The sequence below is a fragment of the Cupressus sempervirens genome, chromosome 9 (genome assembly GCF_028749045.1).
Source record: "Cupressus sempervirens isolate cs-2001-9-10 chromosome 9, ASM2874904v1, whole genome shotgun sequence".
In the NCBI taxonomy this organism is placed as follows: Eukaryota; Viridiplantae; Streptophyta; class Pinopsida; order Cupressales; family Cupressaceae; genus Cupressus; species Cupressus sempervirens.
Genome location: NC_143126.1, coordinates 436,186,708 through 436,207,922, shown reverse-complemented (window position 1 = coordinate 436,207,922; position 21,215 = coordinate 436,186,708). Strand labels below are relative to the sequence as shown.

The 21,215-nt window shown below is 34.9% G+C and overlaps 1 protein-coding gene across 1 annotated transcript in view; it reads left to right on the top strand.

Annotated features, from left to right (window-relative positions):
• Positions 1-21,215, top strand: part of LOC149539170 (uncharacterized) — a 350,582-nt gene that overhangs the window by 206,597 nt on the left and 122,770 nt on the right. The window contains exon 8 of the mRNA XM_089800496.1: positions 2,968-3,063. Within this exon, the coding sequence (XP_089656622.1) occupies positions 2,968-3,063 (96 nt within the window). The remainder of the gene's footprint in view (positions 1-2,967; positions 3,064-21,215) is intronic.

The following is a 21,215-nucleotide window of genomic DNA, read 5'->3' as shown; positions in this document are numbered from 1 at the left end:
TTGCTTTTGCACACATTTGCCGTATAATCAATCCTTGTGTAGATAAAATAAGTAGGTTTGTTAGACTTCTTGCTTGGATTATTTGTGACTCCGTTGTGGCTATGCTAATGGTTCTTGGATTCAGCTTTGGATGATTGTTCGATCATGAATGTTCCTTTGCCTTTGTAGCTAAGATCAGTTGTATCATTGTGTCTTCTTTGCTTCTTTAGTTGTTCATCAAGGTTTTGCAAACTATCAATCTATTGCTTCGGCTTTGTGTTTGCATCTTTCTCAGTTTACAGTGTCTTCGTCAACCTCTCATTCTCCTCTTTCAACCTTTGGTTTTTAGTCACAATCTGTTGATTCTCCACAGTCTTTGCATGAAGGTGTTCATGCATGATGGCATATTCTTGGGATATGCTAAAATGTTGTTCATCCTTTTCCTTTAATACTTTTCAACTGTTCTCTTTGCATCTTCATTAGATTTCCTTGCTTCCTTAGCTGCATTCTTTCCTTCAAGATCTTACACGTCCTGATTTACTGACTTTCTAGTTATCTTTTCAGGTTTGCTATTTATCTTTAAGCTTTTGAATCTTTTGCATCATCTTTGCAATTGCTTCTTCAGATTCCTTAGACATGGCTCCTTAAGATAGTTGATCAATGTAGTCCTAACTTTCATTCAACTTTTAAGTGAGCTCTCTCCTTATGGCTATGGACTTTCTCATCTTTTCTTGTAGCTCTTGGATCATCTAGTTTGCACTTTCTAGTCGCTTTTTATACATGTAACTCTCCATGATTGTGGAGGTTTCCCTAAAGTTGTGTGCAATAAAATGTGATTCAAAGGAGAGTGCAAACAAGGATAATTCTTCAAACTGCAAACTTCAAAGCTACATGCAAGATTAGGCTAAAATGGGTCAAAAGTTAATTTAAGCACAATGCCAAGCACCTTTGTTATGTGGATCTTCCCATGATGTTTGATTTAGATGTGTGCTTTCTCAAGATTTCAGCCACATAATGGCGCTCGAAATGCGAAAATGGGTGAGAGGTAACAATGGTGAAGGGTTGAGCTTATAGGATTTGGATGAGTTGAATGGATGGTTGAGATTTGTTTGAAGGAATTATGGTGGAGGATGAATGAGAAGAAGAAAAGGAATAGAAATTTTCTTTTGGGAACATGAAGGGACAAGCCCATGTGCCTAAGAACACAAGCCCATGTGCATGATATGATGGGGGAATTGACCCATATTCCTAATCTTTATGATTGGAGGTGCGCATATAATTAAAGGAATGGGTTAGGGTTAATTAAGTATGATTAGAAGGCTGGTCGGAAAGTTAGGAAGATGGGATGGGAGGAGAGGATGTGGGAATCGAGGAATTAAAAATTCATTTTTGTTCCAAATGGGAGGACAAAGATTAATTAAGTAAATGATGGAATTTACTTAATCAAATGAGGGATTAATGATGAAAGTGGGCCTTCAAGAATGTGCAAGAGGGTGTGTGTTTTAGAAGTTCCGAATTATGTTAAATTCATAATAGAGGGAAAGTAATTTAATTTTATACATGGATGTATTTATTTAATTAAAGGGGATGATGACACTATAGGCAATTTGGATTAATAAATTTACCTAGGAAGACAATAGACAAAAAGGGATATTGATTAAATAACTTAATAATTTAATTGACATGATGAGTATAAAAGAAATGTTATGAGAATTATGTTTGAACAAAATTTATTGATTAGAATTAGTTGTCTATAGCTAGAATCATAATTCATCTTGTAATTTTATGCTGTAACTCAAGTTCAAAGAGATGAGGGAGGATTACCACGCTTATCCAATGACAATTTGAGTGGGGAGAGGACTTCTCTTCTTAATGAACAAAGTCTAGCTAATTCTAATATCTGTGCGTAATTATTGCTTATATTCATATCAACTTTCAATTACATTCACTTATTCATAAATATCTAGGTCGTTTTCATAGTTGCATTAGTATATATTCGATATTCTACACATCCTTGCATGACATTAAAGCCCGTGGATCCACTTGTGACATGCAAATAGATAATTTTCTTGGATAGGGGATATGTAACTACGAGACTAGTGTGTGGTTAGATCCAACCATGAAATAAGGTGAAAAAGATCCTCTCCTTACATTGTTAAAGGGTTTTTGGGAAAGAGTGTTTTGTGAATTAGATCTTGTACATCAGAAATATTAGAGAACTTTTTCCTTGAGGAGCTTGACCAAACCTGACAATGGTTGACAATAGATATATCTATATGTCTTTTTTTTGGCTAAAGGTGATTAATCATTTAGTGCCCTGTATTACTTGGAGATAATATTCATATGATATGTATTACAGTTTTCTCTTAGGAATTTAATTTATGTCTCTTCAAAATTTATGTTTTCGTTTATTTAGTTGTGTACTTAATATTTGTTGAGATGGTTTCATCCTTCCTATCCTTGCTATTATAGTTGGCTGTATTTCATTAAATGTCTTCCCATATGAACAATATTTTGTGTTTCTCTTTATTTCTTGAAAATAAGTTTGACCAGTATCATAACCTTTATGAAAATTTGAGGAGTTGCTTAATGAACTCGTATTTCTTAAAATTCACTTGACGATGTACTTAAGAGACTATAATTCATTCTATTTGTTATGATGTAAACTGTAATTGAGAACTTAAAAATGGGTGTTGCATTTATGAGATAGAAAGGTTGGGGAGATGTTTTTTTCGTTGATGAATGATGATCTTTGCCACTAAGTTTTCTTGATTGTAATTTTTACCCCTGTGAAAAAGTTTGTAATTAAGTTTTGAAATTGAATGAATCAAGAAATGTATATTAGTAGGAAAGGGATGGAAGAATGCAGTTGGCAGCAATTTCATCAATGAAATGTCAATTAAGTTCACTTTTTGACTACTATTAAAATGATTCCACCTGGTTAGTTTCTCGTCCACTCACTCTTATGCCTCATGGCCTGCTTTTCAGGATGAAATAAAAATACTTTTGTCATCAGTTGGAGAGGATGTGAGGAATATTTGTGCAAAAGCAGATGAATTGCGAAATAGGATCAATGGACAAAAGGTTCTTTTGTTGTTTCTAAAAGCTACCGTTTGCGCTATGTTGTTCTGTTCAATTCATGATACTAATTGAATTGTTGATTTTCATATAGATAGAAGAAAATCAAATAAATTATTCTTCATTACATGCCAAAACATTATAAAGTAAAGTTTTTAATTTACTAGCTGCAAATCTAGAAAATATACTCCATTGTCTCTTATGCAACTGTATTATTAGTTCATTTCATCGGTTTCCTTTTCTTTTCCAATAGTCAAGTCCATTAGATTCATTATTCAAATACTTGAACTCAGGTTACAGGGATGAACTTTTAGTATTGCAAAGAACTTTATATATATATATATACACACACACACACACACAGAGTTACACACACACAAACACACACACACACACATATGAACTAGGAAGATTTGGAGTATTTGAGGAGAAGAATGATTACCTTTTCTGTAAATTAATGGGAAAAATGTTCATTTGTAGGATAAAATTGATGCTTACACTTGCACAGCTTCATTTGTTTTTGGAACCACAATTGTTTATGAAATTATGAAGTGAAAAGTGTCTGAAAATTCACAAAGCATAAAAGAGCTTGTAGACAATGTCATAGGACTTATTCTATTATTCTATTAGTTTTTTATATCTAATTTGATTCTTATATAGTTTGTGGTTGCTGATATGTTCTTATCATGAATGCGATATTCAGTAATCTGATCTTTAGTATATGATTGACTATCTGATATATGATATTCTGTTTGTTACATATACAATAATTATTTGATGTAATCATTGATCATTCATGTTGTGTCTTATGAATATGCTTGATGGAAATTGTGAATACTTATAAATAAGATTATTTTCCTTGACAAAGATTGTTGCTTCAGTTTTCATCTTAATATCTGTTGGGTTGGGTGGAAACTTTGTAAGTCACTATAACCACAACTTACAAAACTATGGATATCTTGCAACCGACAATTTTTAAGATCAATCGCAAGACAGTGGTTCCAACCATAGCATGTGAGACACAATCTCTCCTACCTCTTAGTGACAACTCCCCCTCATATTGCTACTAGAATTAACAAAACACTTAACTACTATTTACGCCAAGCTAAATCAGGATGGGACAGTCATCCTATTCTCTTAGTTTATAATAGGTGATACTATTGCAATACAATCTTTAAGTGATTGTGTAGTTAAGTTATAACTATCTGTTGGAACAATAATTCCAAGAAACAGAAGCTTAGATGTATGAATAATCTTCTTTGTACTAACATTTTATGTAACCAAGAAAATCATGAAAGCTCAAAGCCTTTCCATGGCTACTTGTGAGGTTTTGACAATAAGAATGAAACACATGTGCAACTCACAGTCTCCAACACATCTCTTACCCTACAAACACAAATGATGAAAACAAGGCAGCACAAAGTTTGCTACCTATTCCCTTGCTTGAGCGCCCTATGTAAATCCCAGCCTTGATAAGCAACTCAAAGTTGGCAAGACCAAATCTGAATATAAATTATAACTTAGAGAACAATAGTCATCTCAAAGTCTCCAAGATTGAGTTGGAATCCTTGTTGAACAAAAGCATAAAACTCACAATCAACTCAAGAGAATGTCATCACATCATAGTTTTAATTAACACAAAGTCTCAAAACAGCATGCCTCTTTTATTGAAAGCAATTTAATTTACATCCAAGCTCAAAGTCTTAGAGTGCATATAGAAACTGACAAAGTCTTTTTTGCATTGTTAAAATGTAAAAAAAGTAATGAGACTCCCTCCTATATAAAAGGTGAGTGGCTGAGAGAAAAAAGATGGCAGAAATACAACAAACTTTGACCTATTCCCTAACAAATTTTGACTTATTCAAACTGAACGTTCTAATGCAATTGACCTACTATTTGAGTACATGCAGTGAGTTTACAGGTGAAAAGGTGACTTGCAATTACAACTTGTATCCCACTTACATGTAATGTCAATTAAAAAATTACAAAATGCATGATGAAAATAAACTAAGTGTTGGACAATACATGAATCTTATTACATCATTGTTTGTCAATCTTCATGCTACTACAAGATGCTTCGTGATTGAAGTACCCAAATTTGATGGAAGATGGAAGCATCCTGAACTTGGAACAAGAATCTGCATCCTTTCAATGTTTCTTTCGATCTTTGTCTTAAAAACATTCTATGCCTTCAGTCACTCCATCAATTATCCCTTTCTTTGTATGGTTGTATCATGTGATTGCTTTTGCTCTGTAATCTTCTGAAATATTGAAATTAAGGGGAGCAGCTTTTCTTGTACTTCGTTTGAAATTTGAAAAATCTCTCTTGGTTAATACAATATATGCCATGGAGATCTCTATGCCTTTTGGCAGTAGCTCGAAATGAGTGAAATTCAAAAATAAATTTCCACAGGACAATAATAAATTAAAAAAATAATACAACTAAAAAAACCGATCTAAGAATTTTAGGCTTCCAAAAATCGAGTATCTTAGAGAGTTTGGACCACAAATTTAAGAAAAATCTCGTTATGTTTCCTCCATTTTGTGAATAAAAAATGAAGGACAGCAATATTCTTCACAATGCAAGTAGCTCTACCACCAAGAATATACAAACCTAATTGTTTGAACTAGTAATTACTATGTACAATTCTGACAGCTATTTGCTTGTTTCTTGCATGTGTCGAAGATCTGCAACATCATCGATTAATATACATATACACACATACATGTTTATGTGTGTGGAATTTCTTAATGCAACATTATGTCCTTATGCGTTCATCACAATCTTAAACATTGATATTGTTGATGATCAAGATGTTGTTGTTTATCAAGATCATCTGCTTGATATCCTTTAACCTAAGACTTTCATCATGTGAATCAATGAGTAGCACTTGTATTTTCCCTATACAATGAATTGCTTTGGTTCAGCTATGTACTCTTCATATAATAACAATGCTTCTTATTGCTTTAAATCCTTTAATTGATGCCTCTTGAATATGGCTGATTGAATATCTATTAGTCTCTAAACAAGACGATTTTCCTAGGTTCAATATCACTTTATCTTTGTTGCTTGATAAGTTACATGGTTATTAAAGCATCTCTTTATTGTTTGTAACCTATGTTCGATGGGAACAAGTGCCCTATTTTTGGTCCTCTAGGAAACATCTTGGAAACGTGTCCCTGACCATCCGTTCTTCCTTGTCACTAAAATGCTATGGAATATTTTAGAATTCAAAACAAGTCAATGTTTTTCATAAGATAACAAATCACCAATCCAAGTAGGTTTTGAGTCTTTTGACAAAAACTGATGGTTCTAAGCTGGTAGTAAGTTGAATCTATGTTTCATGCATACATCAAACCGTTATTGCGCGCTTATTTTGTATCTTTGTCAAGACGTTTTCTGATATTACTGTAAATGTTGTCATTAAAAGTTATGTAAAACATTAAAAAATGTAAAACTATTAAAGAATTCTTATATTGTCGTATTTATTTTTCAATTCTCAGGAAACACCTTTTAAAGACGTCCCCTATAGTTGAACCCATCTTCGTGCCCATAACATTGTGGAACATAGCTAACAATTTCTATGTACAACTCTTGGTTCTATTTGCTAGCAACTTGGATGTATTCAAGGTAGGCCACACATTGATCACAAGGGGTTTAATTGTGGATTTCATTTTTGTAAAGTATGCCAACATCACAGTCTTCTATCCTTGAATATGCTTGGCTACAAGAATTTTGAAATCACTTCGCCTTTGTTCATCTACTTAGTAAGTGAAGCACTTTCATATAGTTTCATCTATGTTGGGATGACCGGTGGGTTGTGATGTGTAATCTTAGAAGAATTATTTGTGACAACTTCCTACGAGGTTGATTGGGCAACCCAGTGGCTTTGGCTACCAAATGGCGTTCATAGATACAAACTAGCAGGGGGGTTCACAGCTGTGGGTTCACACACATTCATTGTTGCTGACAATGGGTTCTTTTGGTCTTTCTTGGGCTTTTCTTATGATGCAAGAAGGTTGAAAAACCTTTTCATTACCGAGACCCATGAGAGTCCTTGTCGGCCACTTTTGGGCATTATTGGGTTCCACTGGTTGTCGGCTTGCAGGGATGAGGTTAGATGGTTAGGGGTGTTAAGGAAATGAGGATCTCAGATAGAGTAAATATATGCTTTTATTTACTTGCTCCATACATAGAACAAGATGATCCTTGCTCATTTAGACTTGATTTTATTCTTATATTATTCTCTGTTACTGTTTAACAGATACAATCCAGAATACAAATGATTATCTTCAGATATGCCTGTCAAGTTGTATAATAATATTGAATTGCCATTCCCTGATGAAGCACAAAGCAGAAGATTGTATTTTGTTTATTGCAAATACTAAGTAAAGAGTGCGTTGATATTTTTCTCTGCAGTATGTTTATCAAATATATTTATGAGATAGAAGGTCATGCCCACATAGGGGCATGACTCTATGTGGCTTAAGCCACGTAGGGTCATGATCCTACGTGGTCACAACCATTCGACAACATTACAATCTCATTTAATGTTATACTCAATCCTAAAAAAGGCTCTGATAACTATAATGAATAGAGCCTGATCGGGCCATCAACCACAACGATGTTCCTATGTGACGTGCATTATGCACTATGCAGAGAGTTGCAAATCATTTGCTCAGTTATTACTGATATATAATAAATTGTTTGTATGTACAAACATATGTATGTGTGTGTGTGTGTGTGTCTATATATATATATATATATGTAATGTACTTATTCCTAATGTACATATATGTACAAGTTTATTATCTATGTCAGTTTAATTTTGATTTACAATATGTTTTCAATCTGAATGAACCTATATTCTTAACACTCCCTCTTAGCAAGGGAGGATTGAAATTGTAACATTATTGTCATCACAATACTATTCTCAAGGAATAGATCATATCTTAGAAGGATAATGGGTTATCTGATTTCTGACACACTTGGGACAGCATTTTACCATAGTCTTTCAGATAATAGATAGTCTTTCAGATAACAATTAATCAAAATGTCATGATCTCCACAATGACAAGTATCACAACTTAAGATACTTTTGTTATCATGAAATCCAACACTCTGGGACAACAATTAATTTAAGTCAATCATGATAATCTAAACAACAATATCAGTATCATGATTGATAAGTAGGAGATATTTTCCACAGCAAGTCAAATTGAGATATTGCTATCAGGATTCAATTGTGTAGTATTTTGAGTCAAACTCATTGACCCATATTTCATGAGTAGTGGTTCAAAAAACCCATGACTCGTGAGGAGGAAGCTCAAGTCATTTGTTGCTGGTAAATTCTTTTGGCTTGAAGGAAGCTCTTGTTTGCTTACCTTCTTGACAATATTTGCAAACAATATCAAATGGCTCGTCTATCTTTGACATGTCTCTAACCGCTTCCCTCTTGCTGATCTTGACCAAATTGTCAAAATTAATGTGCCCAAGACACTTGTGCTAAAGCCTAGCATTATCCATACTGCTTAAACAACCTCTCATGAGAATGAATGTAACACTCATCGCCTAGATCCAATTTGTGTTGAAGGAAGCTCAAGTGGTTTGTTGCTGGTAAATTCTTTTGGTTTGAAGGAAGCTCTTGTTTGCTTACCTTCTTGACAATTCTTGCAAACAATATCAACTGGCTTCTCTATCTTTGACATGTCTCTAACTGCTTCGTTCTTGCTGATCTTGACTAAATTGTCAAAGTTAATGTGCACAAGATGCTTGTGCCAAAGCCAAGAATCATCCATACTACTTAAACGACAAGTTTCAACATTATGTCCTCAAGAATGTAAAGATTGTTAGCTGCCCTAGTTGCATTTGCTATGACATCTTTCTGTCTCTTTATAATGCCCGAGTCTGAATTAACCAAGATCACACCCTTGATCACATAGCTAACTCATGCTCAACAATTTGCATTTCAGCCCCTTAGCATAGAGCACATTTTCAACAATAGTTTGACAATTATTGAATAAAAGATTGTTTACCGTACAGGTAAAGAGATCAACGCATACAGACAATGAACACGAACAGCAGAATTATATTCGCAATAGTAGATGATTGATGCTTTACAATGATCCCAGACGGGATATAAATACTACCGTCGAACCTTCTCGAAGGAGTCCGTCGGCCACAATTATTCTATCCGCTACAAATTATTTACTGCCGGACCATCGGCTACAGAATACCGAAACACCGTCGGACCGTCGGCTACAGAATGCAAAAACACCGCCGGACCGCCGGCTACAGAATACAGAAACACCACCGGACCGTCGGCTACAAAATACAGAAACACCGCCAGACCGTCCAGTCGGCTAACAAAGATTACCTATACTAGCAACTATATCAAAAGAATTACCAAAAATCGTACTTTTCCACTCTTCATTTGTTTAATGGAATGAAACTCACTTTACATCACCTGTCATGTGTCTTGAGCAGCCACTATCACTGCACCATATATCCTTTTCGTTCTTGGCTAGAAGGACAGTTAAAAGAAATAGAGCCTTGACGGAAGCCTGTTGGTTCTTCTTCCATACCTTAACAATCTTTGGCATGCTTTTAATTTCATCTTTAGTGAGTGAATCTGTACCATAACTCATACAAAACTTTGAAGCGTGACCAAACTTGCTACAGCAGTAGCATATTAGATTCGATCTCCTAAGAACATAGGACATTCCTTTCAAAGCTGTAGGACTTTCTTCTAGGACCAACCTTGCAATCCATAGCCTTATGCCCAAAACAATTGCATAAAAAACAATAACCATAGAGGAAAGGTTTGTTCACGTCATTAACTTGATTTTGTTGAGAAATAATAGGCTGTTAACTGTTGGAACCCAGCTGTTGCTTTCGTTTTGACAAAGAGCTTTCACCTTCTTCCCAACTAATTCCTTTCTTATTAAGAGTTGGTCTTTGAGAAGAAAAGATGTCATCCAGAGATGTTGTTGTTTGAGAACTCCATGCTAGATAATATAGTATATTTACCAGTTTTCCTAAATGGAACGATTTCAGCTTGTAACTTGATTATGTTTTCTTCCTTCAGCTGAATCTGATTCTCAAGATTCTCACGAATTATCTTGGCCTCTTCATTTGGAATCTTGAAATCACTCAAGTGTTTTTCAGCTTCACTAAGAGCCATTGCAATCTTCATGTTTTCCTGATTCTCCGCTCGTAGTAGATCAACAAGATTCTGATTTTTCTTCTTGAGCTTTTTGATTTTAACCAAGCCTGCAATAGTTCAAGTTCAAAGTCATCATCATCATCCATAATTACGTCTTCAAAAAAGTCTTTGTCTTCAAGCTGAGCGTCCTCCAGAGCTATATGTGCCATATCCTACTGAAGATCTTTGCCATACATATTATGTAATTGCTCTCAAATCTCTTTAACCATATTGAGGTGGAGAAATTTGTCACCTAGGGAATCCACAAGACAACTTATTATAGCTCTCATTGCCTTTGTATTTTCTGTCACCCTTTTCTTCAAAATTTGGAAGATTAAAGGGTGGAACATATTTAGGTGAAACACATTCGCAAATCTCAAGTCGAAGAGCCTTGATGTAGGTCATCATTCGAAAGCTCCAAATGGTGAAATTCGAGCCATGAAACTTGCAAACCCCAGAATTTACACGCTGTTCCAGATTCAAGTGATCAACAACCATGAACAAAATCACATCATTTTGTGGATCATCCTCACTGCTGGAAGTATTACCGCTGCCATCTTCAGAGTATGATACTCTTTTTGATTTATCAACTTTCCAATGATGTTTGGAAAATCTTTTTGTTGTCCTAGCCTGTGTGTTCCTTTCATCTTGGCTGCATCTTCTGTGTCAAAGGGACATTAAGATGCAAAGTGGCCTTGTTTCTCACAAATGAAACTTTTCAAAGAGATCTTGCCTTTGTTCTTGGTAAGACCATTTTTCAGCTTCCTCACAAGGTCTGCAATTTTGTCATTTGAACCTTCATCCTAATGTTCACTTTGTTTTTTCCCCTTGTCGTTACTAGCGTTTGAAGCTTTCAAATGCCATCTCACTTTTGGAAGTCCCTTCAACATTAGTTCTCATCTCATAGGAAGTTAGTATGCCATACAATTTATCAATAGTAAGAGTATCCAAATCAGACATTTCTTCAATAGCAGATACCTTACATTACATTTCATGGTAAGAGAGCGAAGAATCTTTTGAACCATAATTTTCTCGATGATTTCTCCCAAGCCTTCAGCCTTGACAACCTCATCAACCTGAAGAAAATTGGCTGCAATGTTCTCCTCTTCTTTCATGCGAAGACTCTCAAAGACAACTCTATGTGTTTGAACTTTGGCATTCCTGACTTTCACATCCCCATGATAAGCATTAAACAACTTGTCCCATACTTCTTTGGCTGAGGTACAATGCATAACTTTAACAAATTAAGATTCAGTCAGCCCACATTATAAGGCATTCACACCCTTAGCACTATTCTTAAAATCCTTTTTATCATCAGGATCGGTGGGTGGTTGAGCTGGAACAGTGTAGGGATTAACCATACTAAGATAAACATCACAGCCTAATGACATAATGGATGTCTTCATGTGCGCAACTCAAAAGACATAGTTAGTTCCATCAAATAGGGGTGCATGGCTTGTGGTAGGATCTTCTAAAGCACTTATGGTGACACATGACAAAACTTCTCTCAAGTATTTAAGCTTTTGAAAGAGAGACCTGACTCTAATACCAATTCAAAAACGCAAAAATATTGAGAGTGGGAAGGGGTGAATCAGTGTTTTTTATAACTTCTCAATCAGTGAGCAATCTATGTATAGGCATAGAAGACAGGAACACAAGGAATAATCTCATGGGAACCCTTTTGGGTAAAAACCACGGTAAACTAATCACACATGAAATGGGCTGCAACCTGGTTACAAACTTCAGGGCTTTAACTCCTGTCAAACACTAGAAACACCTAGGCTACAACTTGAATCTAGAGAGGCTACAACCTCTTTCACCCAATCTTAATTTACGAGAGAGTTAAAATTTTACCTGATTTAGCTTAATGCCTTTGCTAGTGTCTGTAAAGACTCATATAACAGTGGCAGTGGTACAGTTCTTTGAAGAACATGAGAACTGATGTTGACAGACATTTAACAACACCTTCAACTCCACTCCCAACAACTTCTAGTTAATCCCTATCAGCAGATTTCTAGTGCTTTTCTACTGTAAGTACCACATGCTTCGTAATACAAGTCACACACATACCAGCTTCCTCTGTTCTTTACTTTTACATTAGAATTTGTGTTGCGATCTCTGCTCAGAGTACTTAAATTCTGCTCAACGTATATATATCCCTTTCTAGACTGATTATCAAGTTAACCATGTGTGACTAGCATAGATAGACCTTGTGCTTCATGTTACTAGATTTTTACTCATGTTCAAATTTAGTCCTAATGATTTGAAAAAGGTTTCATAAAAATTGCATAAGCATTTGACATATTCATTCAGTTCACACATATTGAGATCATGTTCATTGTGTGCCGAAAGAATAGACAATGTCCTTGTATTATTCAGCATAACAATACAATTGATATTTACAATCATTGAACAATGAAATGATTTAAAAGATGAAAGTAAAATATCTCTCACAAAATAGATCGTGAGAGTAGCCCCTAGACTATTGCCACATGTTCCTACTCTATCAAAGTGAATAACATAATAGAATTAAAAGAGTAAGGAAAGGGTCATGGGCACCAGTCATTGCCTGTAATGACTGGTCCTGTTGTGCCTTCTCATTCACGCTTGATTGTTGTTCTGCATCACGTTCCTTCCAAGCCTTCAAATCCTGCATGAAAAGAGCAAAAATGTTAGATCCAATGGATCTGACCAATGCTAGTATCTCACCTCTCCATCAGTTTCATATTCCTAATCTGCTATGCATTTTTCATAAAATAGGAACGTATACCAACAATAAAGGAAGCGAGCAATCATATCAAAACTCTTCAATTGCTAACATGTTTGTTTAGTATGCAACATGTTGCATCTAATAATTACATGGATATAACCGTAGGCTCCCCACAAGGGTTATCTAGCCCGACGTACTCATTAGAAGCATGACTTATGAGGTTAATCTTTACAAATACAATGAACTAGTAGAAGAGAAATAGTAAAAGGGACAGAAACTTCAACTCTTGTATGAAAAGTATCAGTTCAGATTTTTGAGCAAAGAGAAAGTAAGCAATAGACAAGTGATATATTCATTCAAGGCTCTGAAAATGCGGCTTACAATCAGAGTTAAAGAATCTTTCAAAGCAGTAATGACGCCTACAAACTGAACATAAGTGTACAAGAAAAAGAATGCATGATAACAACAAGGGAAGCAAAGATGCAGCTTCATTAGGACAATCAGCATGTCATAGCTTCAAAACAGATGCATTAAGCAGTATTTTAACATCACTATAGGATGGTTGACAAGTACAGAAAAATGTATCAGATATGATAGGATCTTTAAGATGAAACCCCAATTATGGCAGCCAAAGGATCTTATTGTTAGCATTATGAGAGGAACATTGTATGAGGCCATATTGGTAGTTTGGAAGCATATTCATTTCAAAAACATGCCATAACAGAAAAGCCAATAGACTTGCGACAGTGAAAACCCAGATTTGGTGAGATTCACATTAACATTGGCCCAGCAAAAGATCCAGTCATGAGACTCTCTATTTAGTAACAAGAAATCTTCATGAGAGAAATGTAGCATAAATGGAGTAAAGTAGAGACATCAAATGCAATAGGGTTTTAAAATTCTATAAGACAAATGACAGTAATGAGTGTTTTTGTTATGTAAACAAAGCAAAAATGACATTAGCCCTATGATAATTACAGTGCTGAATCAACAGTAAAAGTGGTGGCTGGAGGGAGGTAAAGGTTTCCAAAAATACCTGTTTAAATGCAAATATAAGACAAACTCTATCCACGATGCTGAGTCAACAGATAAATGCGGCATCAAAGAGGAAACAGTCCTATACAACAAACTCCAGAAAAAAGCTACGTTGACCCATAAAATATCACTAAGGAATTATAGGTGTGAACAATGAAAACTCCATTATGACGCAAGGGAAAATATAAAAGCCCACATTTTTTATCAAAGAAAATTCCAATGGAGTTGAAGGAATGAAAATCAAAATCTGCAGGCAGAGCTGTGGTTATGGAGTTTTACCTTTATCCAACAGAAGAACTGTCTGAAACTCTCCTGTTATGTCAATGAAAGAAGATAAAGTATTGAGAATCATCAGCTGAACAGTAAAACGTAACCCATGCTTCCAAATGTGGCTGCCACCAAGCAAAATAGTGGAGATAAGACTCCACAAAAATAGAATAATGCAGTAGAGCTTCAGTTTCCTTCCCATGGCGGCTAGGGTTCCTTCAACTCCTTTCTCTCCTCATTTCAAATCGATAAAATGATAAATGAAAACAGATGTTTTATGTTTTAGGTTTTCATTGCAAAAAGACTAGGAGGAGATCAAGCCACATTGCACCCTATGAACCAAGTTTGAAAATCAAAACCTTCTCATATTCCTTTGTGATTTTAATAAGTCATTTTTAATATGTTGCATTCTTTGGGTCGGTTAGGACTTCTAGGGATTTAATAAGAAATTTATATTATTTAATCCCTTTTAGTTCTTATTTATACCATAAACAATGTGTCCATTCAATGGAATTAGTATTAATCAATTGATTAACACTAAAATAAGTAATGCATTGTTGTTTAAAATTTTGAAAAGGTAATAGGTATAAAGGAATTGAAGAAGTCATAGTCAAAGAGTAGGTGAGTTGTAATCACATTTGATCAAGAATAGGGTCTTGTGTATTAAGTCTTGTAAGAGGAATGTTAGCTCATCATTTATGCCATGTGTCATAGCTCTCCCCTAACTTTCAGTTGCTATTAAAGACAGTTAGGAGACTTTAGGAGATTTTTGAGTTAAGTTAGGGGAGACATATGGAATTTCTTGACTTGACATCATGGGTATTGTATGAAGAGTCATTTTGTCACTAATGACACATGTTTTGGAGCTTTCTCAAGACCTTTTCTAGGGGGAGTTTGTTTTTGATTGACCCAAGATGGGTCCTCATTTCAAGGCATCATTTATTGGGTAGTGAAGGGGAATATTGATATATTCTGTCACTTGTACTTGAATTTTCATTCAGTATTGGGGAAGAGACATTTGGTTGCTATCACTGTGTTTTTTTAAGTATTGTTTCAGATTGGAGATGTATTTTCAGAACCTTGGAGAAATATACTGAGCATTTGGGATCTATCTTTCGTGTCATGTCTTTGTATGCAGAGTGATGATTGATATCCCTTATAGTGTTTTTTTTTGAAACCTTTAAGATTTGTCTCATTAAGCATCCTTTCATGACTGTTATTGTTCTATACAGGTCAGAAGATGTACTAGTTTTTTGCATGTGTTAAATGTGATTAAGTTCATTTTAATACCTTCGAATATTGGGTCTTCTTTTGAAATACTTATGTGCAGATCTTTGTGTTAGAGATTGTATCAGTGCATAAATTGCTAAAGATTCAACTTGTGTTTCAGGAAATACTATTTTCACTTCAAAATCCAGTTGGTGTATCACCATTTTTGTCTATGCATTTCTTAATTATCAGTTATTCTTACCCCTTTTCTTCACAAGTTTTGTTGATCTTCCATTTTTAAAGTGATTCACCATTTAAAACTTATAGGAACCGGCCTATAACCCAGAGGTTCAGTCTTGTTATAGGTCACCCACACCTTTGACTGATCTCATGTTCTCCAGAAATCTCTAGTGTTTAGGTGCTTTAGATAGGGTGCAATTTTTGGAGCTAGCACTTCACAAATACAATTTCTTCATTCTGACTGCTAAAAATGGCAACTAAAAATTCTGATTAATCTTAGGCTTAGTGGATATTCTTGTATTTTTGTAGTTGTTGTGCCTAGAATCAGTCCAAAATACCAACCTCCTTCAAGAAAATACACACAAACACCTTAGAAACATGCATTTTCTAACACAACCAATTTTTTAAATCCTATTTTTGATACTCATTGTTATCTATATTCCTGTTCCACACTGTAGCTGTCAACACATTTGTTATTTTCCTTTAAAAATTTTCACCTTCTGAAATCTCCTTTTTGTAAATCACCCACTCTCCGTTCAAAGCACCTTTTTTTGCATCTAAGCTCCCTTGCTTTCATCAAAACTCTAGCGCTATACCCTCACATATGACAAATGCCCATTACACTTATTTCCCCTTCTGCAGTTCTTTTGATTACTACCTTTATCACGTTCATCTCCCTATTGCATGTTTGACTGTATCATATCATCCACATGACATGCTTGAACCCATTTCCATTTTAACTTTGTCATAAAATCCATCAATAGACTGTCGTTAGTTGCCTCTTTTTTCGTCAACAGTCATGGCCCAAAAAACTTCTTTCTGAAGTGATACCTCAACCATCAGGACCTTCAGAAAAGAGATGTGGTTGTCCATTTGCAATTTAACGCTCCCCTGAATAAATACCTTTTGTCAGTCTGGGCTATGCTGACCTTTGTTAGGGCAGCATCCATTGATATTAGAATAGTACAAAAAAATTGAGTACAATAAGTTCAGCTGAAAGTGATCAGCATAGAGTGCCTTTATGAATCAAGTACTTAAAAAGCTTAGAAACAACACTAGTCATTACTTACAAAGAAACTAAAAAGATATCCCACTTACCCAAGCTGGGAAAGGTATGTAAAGGGACAAAGCATTTACAAAGCTTAGCACAAAAACATATGATTGATTAACAACTTCTGAACATGTTATTCCTTTCTAGTCGGGTCCCTTCCATCATTGGAGTCCATTGCTTGTGGGAACCCCATGTCAAAGAGTTCATCATTCCAACCTGCTAATACATACTGATTGGAAGTATAATCATTATTCATCTTATTCTCTTCACTACCACTGATCATAGGAGTAGAATGCTGAGTATTACTAGGGATACGAAGATCATCCTTCATTGTTTCAAGTTGCCTTATGTCATTCAGATCCATCATATCTTTGAACTGATCAAGATAGTGGAAAGCCACAAGCTCATCTTTATGGATAAGCAATATACCATTTCGAACCAGCATCATAAACTCAGCCATAGAGATTTCCAGTGAGAGTGATACTTGAGACATAATGAGGAAATGTGGAAATGTGTGTGTTTACAAGTAAACCCAGTAAGCCTTCTATCTTCTGCTGAAAGAGCTCTTCATTTCTTGCCTTCCAAAGGAACCATAAGATCTCACAGGTAAGAACAAACCAAAAAGAATTAAGTTTAGAGTCAAAAGCTTCAACATATCCAGCTAAAATTTCACTCTAGGAGAGACTTGGTTTTGAGTTCCATACAATAGGGTTACATGAAAAAAATTGATCAGATCATGATAGCAAAATCACAATGAAAAAAGCATGTTCAAAAGATTTAATTGAATCACAAATGTTGCAATGTCTAGGAGTAAGACTTAAGCACTCCATATTAGATCCTAAACCAAGTTTTTTAAGTTAATAGTAACCATCTTAACAAGAGTTTTTTGGGTTCCACTTTTGATTGCCAAAAGTATTGAAAAAAGAAAGACCAATTAGGAAAGGGGGAGCAAAATCCCCACCCTTGGATCACTCTTTGGTAGATATCCGGATCCAAGAAAAGGATATTGTTAGAGTAATAATTTTTTTTCTTATTTATAAAATCATATTGATTTAATTATTAAGTCACTTGCTATCTCCAGTTTACTTGAGTTAAACTTTGGACATATAATAATTAATTTTTTATTAATTATTATAATGCAAACTAGGTTTTATTTGTTAGGGTTTTGATCTCCTTTTTATAAGGATTAATCTCTTTGTAACTTATTTATTCACTTTTGATTATAGAAATTTCTCTTTTTTCTCATTAATAATGTCTCATTTACGGATCTGGGAATTTCAGCCTCCATAGCTTTTGCTTCTCTCTTTCTATGAAAGGTGTTTGCATGCACGTGATTCTTGGGAGCTATAGGGTTGATCTTTAATCAGCTTCAACAATTTAAATGACCCTTTTTGCTTTGTTGGTACAAGGTAATAAAGGGTTCAACATGTTATAACATTCTTCCGTAGATATCCAGATCTGAGACAAGCATATTGTTAGAGGAATATAGTTTTTTCTTGTTAATTAAATCATATTGATTTAATTATTAAATCACTTGCTATCTCCTGTTTACTTAAGTTAAACTTTAGAAATATAATAATTAATTCTTTTATTAATTATTATCATGCAACCTAGGTTTCACTTGTTAGGATTTTGATTTGCTTTTACAAGGATTGATCTCTTTGTAATTATTCATTCACTTTTGATAATAGCAATCTCTTTTTTTGCTCATCAAGAATGTCTCATCTATGGATCTGGGAATTCCAACTTCCATAGCTTTTGCTACTTTATTTCTGTGACAAGTGTTTGCATGCAGATGATTTTTGGGAGTTGCGGGGTTGAGCTTTCATATACTTCAACATGGTATCAGATCCAGATCTTCATGCCCCTGTTCTGTTTGTGAGAGGTTTGGCTTTGCTTTTAGATCTGTGTTTTTTCTTTAAGAGGGTTTCATTTTTCAAATTTTTTTGTATTGGATCTGGGGGGTCAACTTTTTTCGGTGCACTTTGAGCCAAAATAGACCTCACCGTTGAGCTCAGAGCGTCCCAAAACCCTTATTGTCATATAAAATTTGTCCAATTTGGACACAATTAGAATCGAAGGCAAAAAATGTTGCTTGCAAATTGAGCATGTTTACCGAGGTGATGATTTTCTAATTTTAGGCATGAAAATCAAGGTTTTCTAGTCTAAAAGTCAAGCTTTTTCCACAGAAATTGAGATGGTTTTTGATACAAAATTGACATGCTTTCCATGGTAATGTTTGTACAGAAATGACATGTTTTGGGAGATGTTTTTGGTGTGGAACCTACATGCTTCCCAAGCCAGTTTTTGGTATGAACTGGTATGCTTGCCAATGCAATTTTGGTGCTGGTGGGCACGTTTCTTGAGGCATTTTGGCATAGGTCCTGAGGTGGTATTTTTTGTTTTGCCCTTCTAACTCTTTTTTGACGTACCTGTAGTTTTTTGGCTGTAACTTGCTCATGTGGACTCTGTCTTTCACAAACGAGATATCTAATTCTGAGCCCATCATTATGGTGCAGTTTATTTGGACTTTTGATGCTGTTTGGTTGCCAATTTATGCAATCAAAGTCAAAGGTTCTATTTTGTACTACAAGAGACATATCTTTAGACATTTTATTTTCCATATTCTGCTCCAGGCACATCCCATTCATTTTTTTTTGCTTTTTTGCATTTTGGTGGATATCTTGGTTGTTTTAGGTCTGGGGATCGAGTTTGTTTCTTTAGATATTTTTCATTGGTTGTACTATCTCTTGTATCAGCCCTATGTCTCATTTGATCTCTATTGACATCATTTTGTAGTAGTTTTGCAAATGCACTGAGATAAAGTGCCACTTTATGCATTTCAGGATCTTGCACATCTTTGTATTTTGTTGTACTCGCACTACACTATAATGTCCATAGGGGGGTTTCATTTTGGCCATATTTTCCATCTTCCTTTGTCAAGTGAGTGTTCCTTCGATGACATTAGCCTCATGATGTGTCGATGACATGTGCCATTATAGGTGCTTGTACTTCTTTTGCACTCTCAATATTCCTTGTTCTTCTTTTTGCAAGAGATATTGCATCTAGTTTCACTGTTCATGTCTTATCTCTTAGCATTATTGGGTGGTTATGTTGGTTCTATTTCTTTCTTGGTTCGATGGAGTGAGTTATGTATTTAGTATTTGATCCTATGTACTAGGCAATTACAATGGCTAGATACCTATGCATTTCGGTGAGATGGATCATTTACCATATCGACATTCTTTCTTTCTCTTTTTGGTGGCCATGAAGATACCTTCCATCTTTGATTGATCAGCTCTTCATACTTAGTCTTCTCTACCTGGTCATGTTCTATACAATGGAGGTTCTTCAGATCTATAGTTTGGTAGTGTTTGCAACTTCATGCTTCAGTGGAGTTCTTCATGATCATCTTTTGTTTCTATCTTCTGAGACATTCCCTAGTTTACAGGCTTCTTCAATCCTTCACTAGTTTTTTTTAGCATTAGTTCTATTTCTTTTTGGAGTAGGGTTTTTCCCATGTGGTTTTCTCTATTTCTCTTCTTTTTATAGATTTGGTTGTGCTTGAGTACCTCATCAGGCCTTGTAGCGATGACTCAAATTTACTTTCAGTAGTTTTTAGGTTTTTAGCTATTCCCCAAGTTTATCTTAAGGGGGTGTGTTAGAGTACTCCCTAGGTTTTACCTGTTTGGGTTTCGATCTCCTTTTATAAGGATTGATCCCTTTGTAATTATTCGTTCACTTTTGATAATATTATATTTTATTTTTGCTCATCAAGTATGTCTCATCTATGATTTTGGGAATTCCAACCTCCATAGCTTTTGCTTCTCTTTTTCTGTGATAGGTGTTTGTACGTAGGTGATTATTGGGAGTTGTGGGATTGATCTTTTATCCACTTCAACACATATTATACATCTGCTTTAAGGATACTTCATTAATCACTGTTCCATCACGCCATGTCAATTGTTTGAGGAAATTGTTAGAATCAATAACTTTTGAATGATTATAGTTTCCAGTTGCCTTGCTAATTAGTGTATAAGTTTTTTTTTGAGTCTGTGTGATGCTATAGCTAGTCCTAATTTCATCCTATGTGCTCATCTAGTAGTCAATCATTAGATCACTGAATAAAGAAACACCCAACACATTCCATTGTTTTGCTGAGCAACTTTGTGTAAGTACCAAAGGTTTTCCATTTAGATACAATCCCCACCAAATTGATCAATCTGAAACAATATAAGATGGGGAAGAGCCAACAACTATTTTTCCTAGTACTTGAATAGGTCCAATCCTTCCACAGGGTATCAAATACATTAGATCCATAAATCTTGATTTTAAATTCACCTAATAGCAAGTCACAGAATGGAATATTTCTCCAATTTTTACCTTTGAAAATGGTAGAGCATTGAATGTTATGTCTAATTAGAACTTTATTCCCATATAT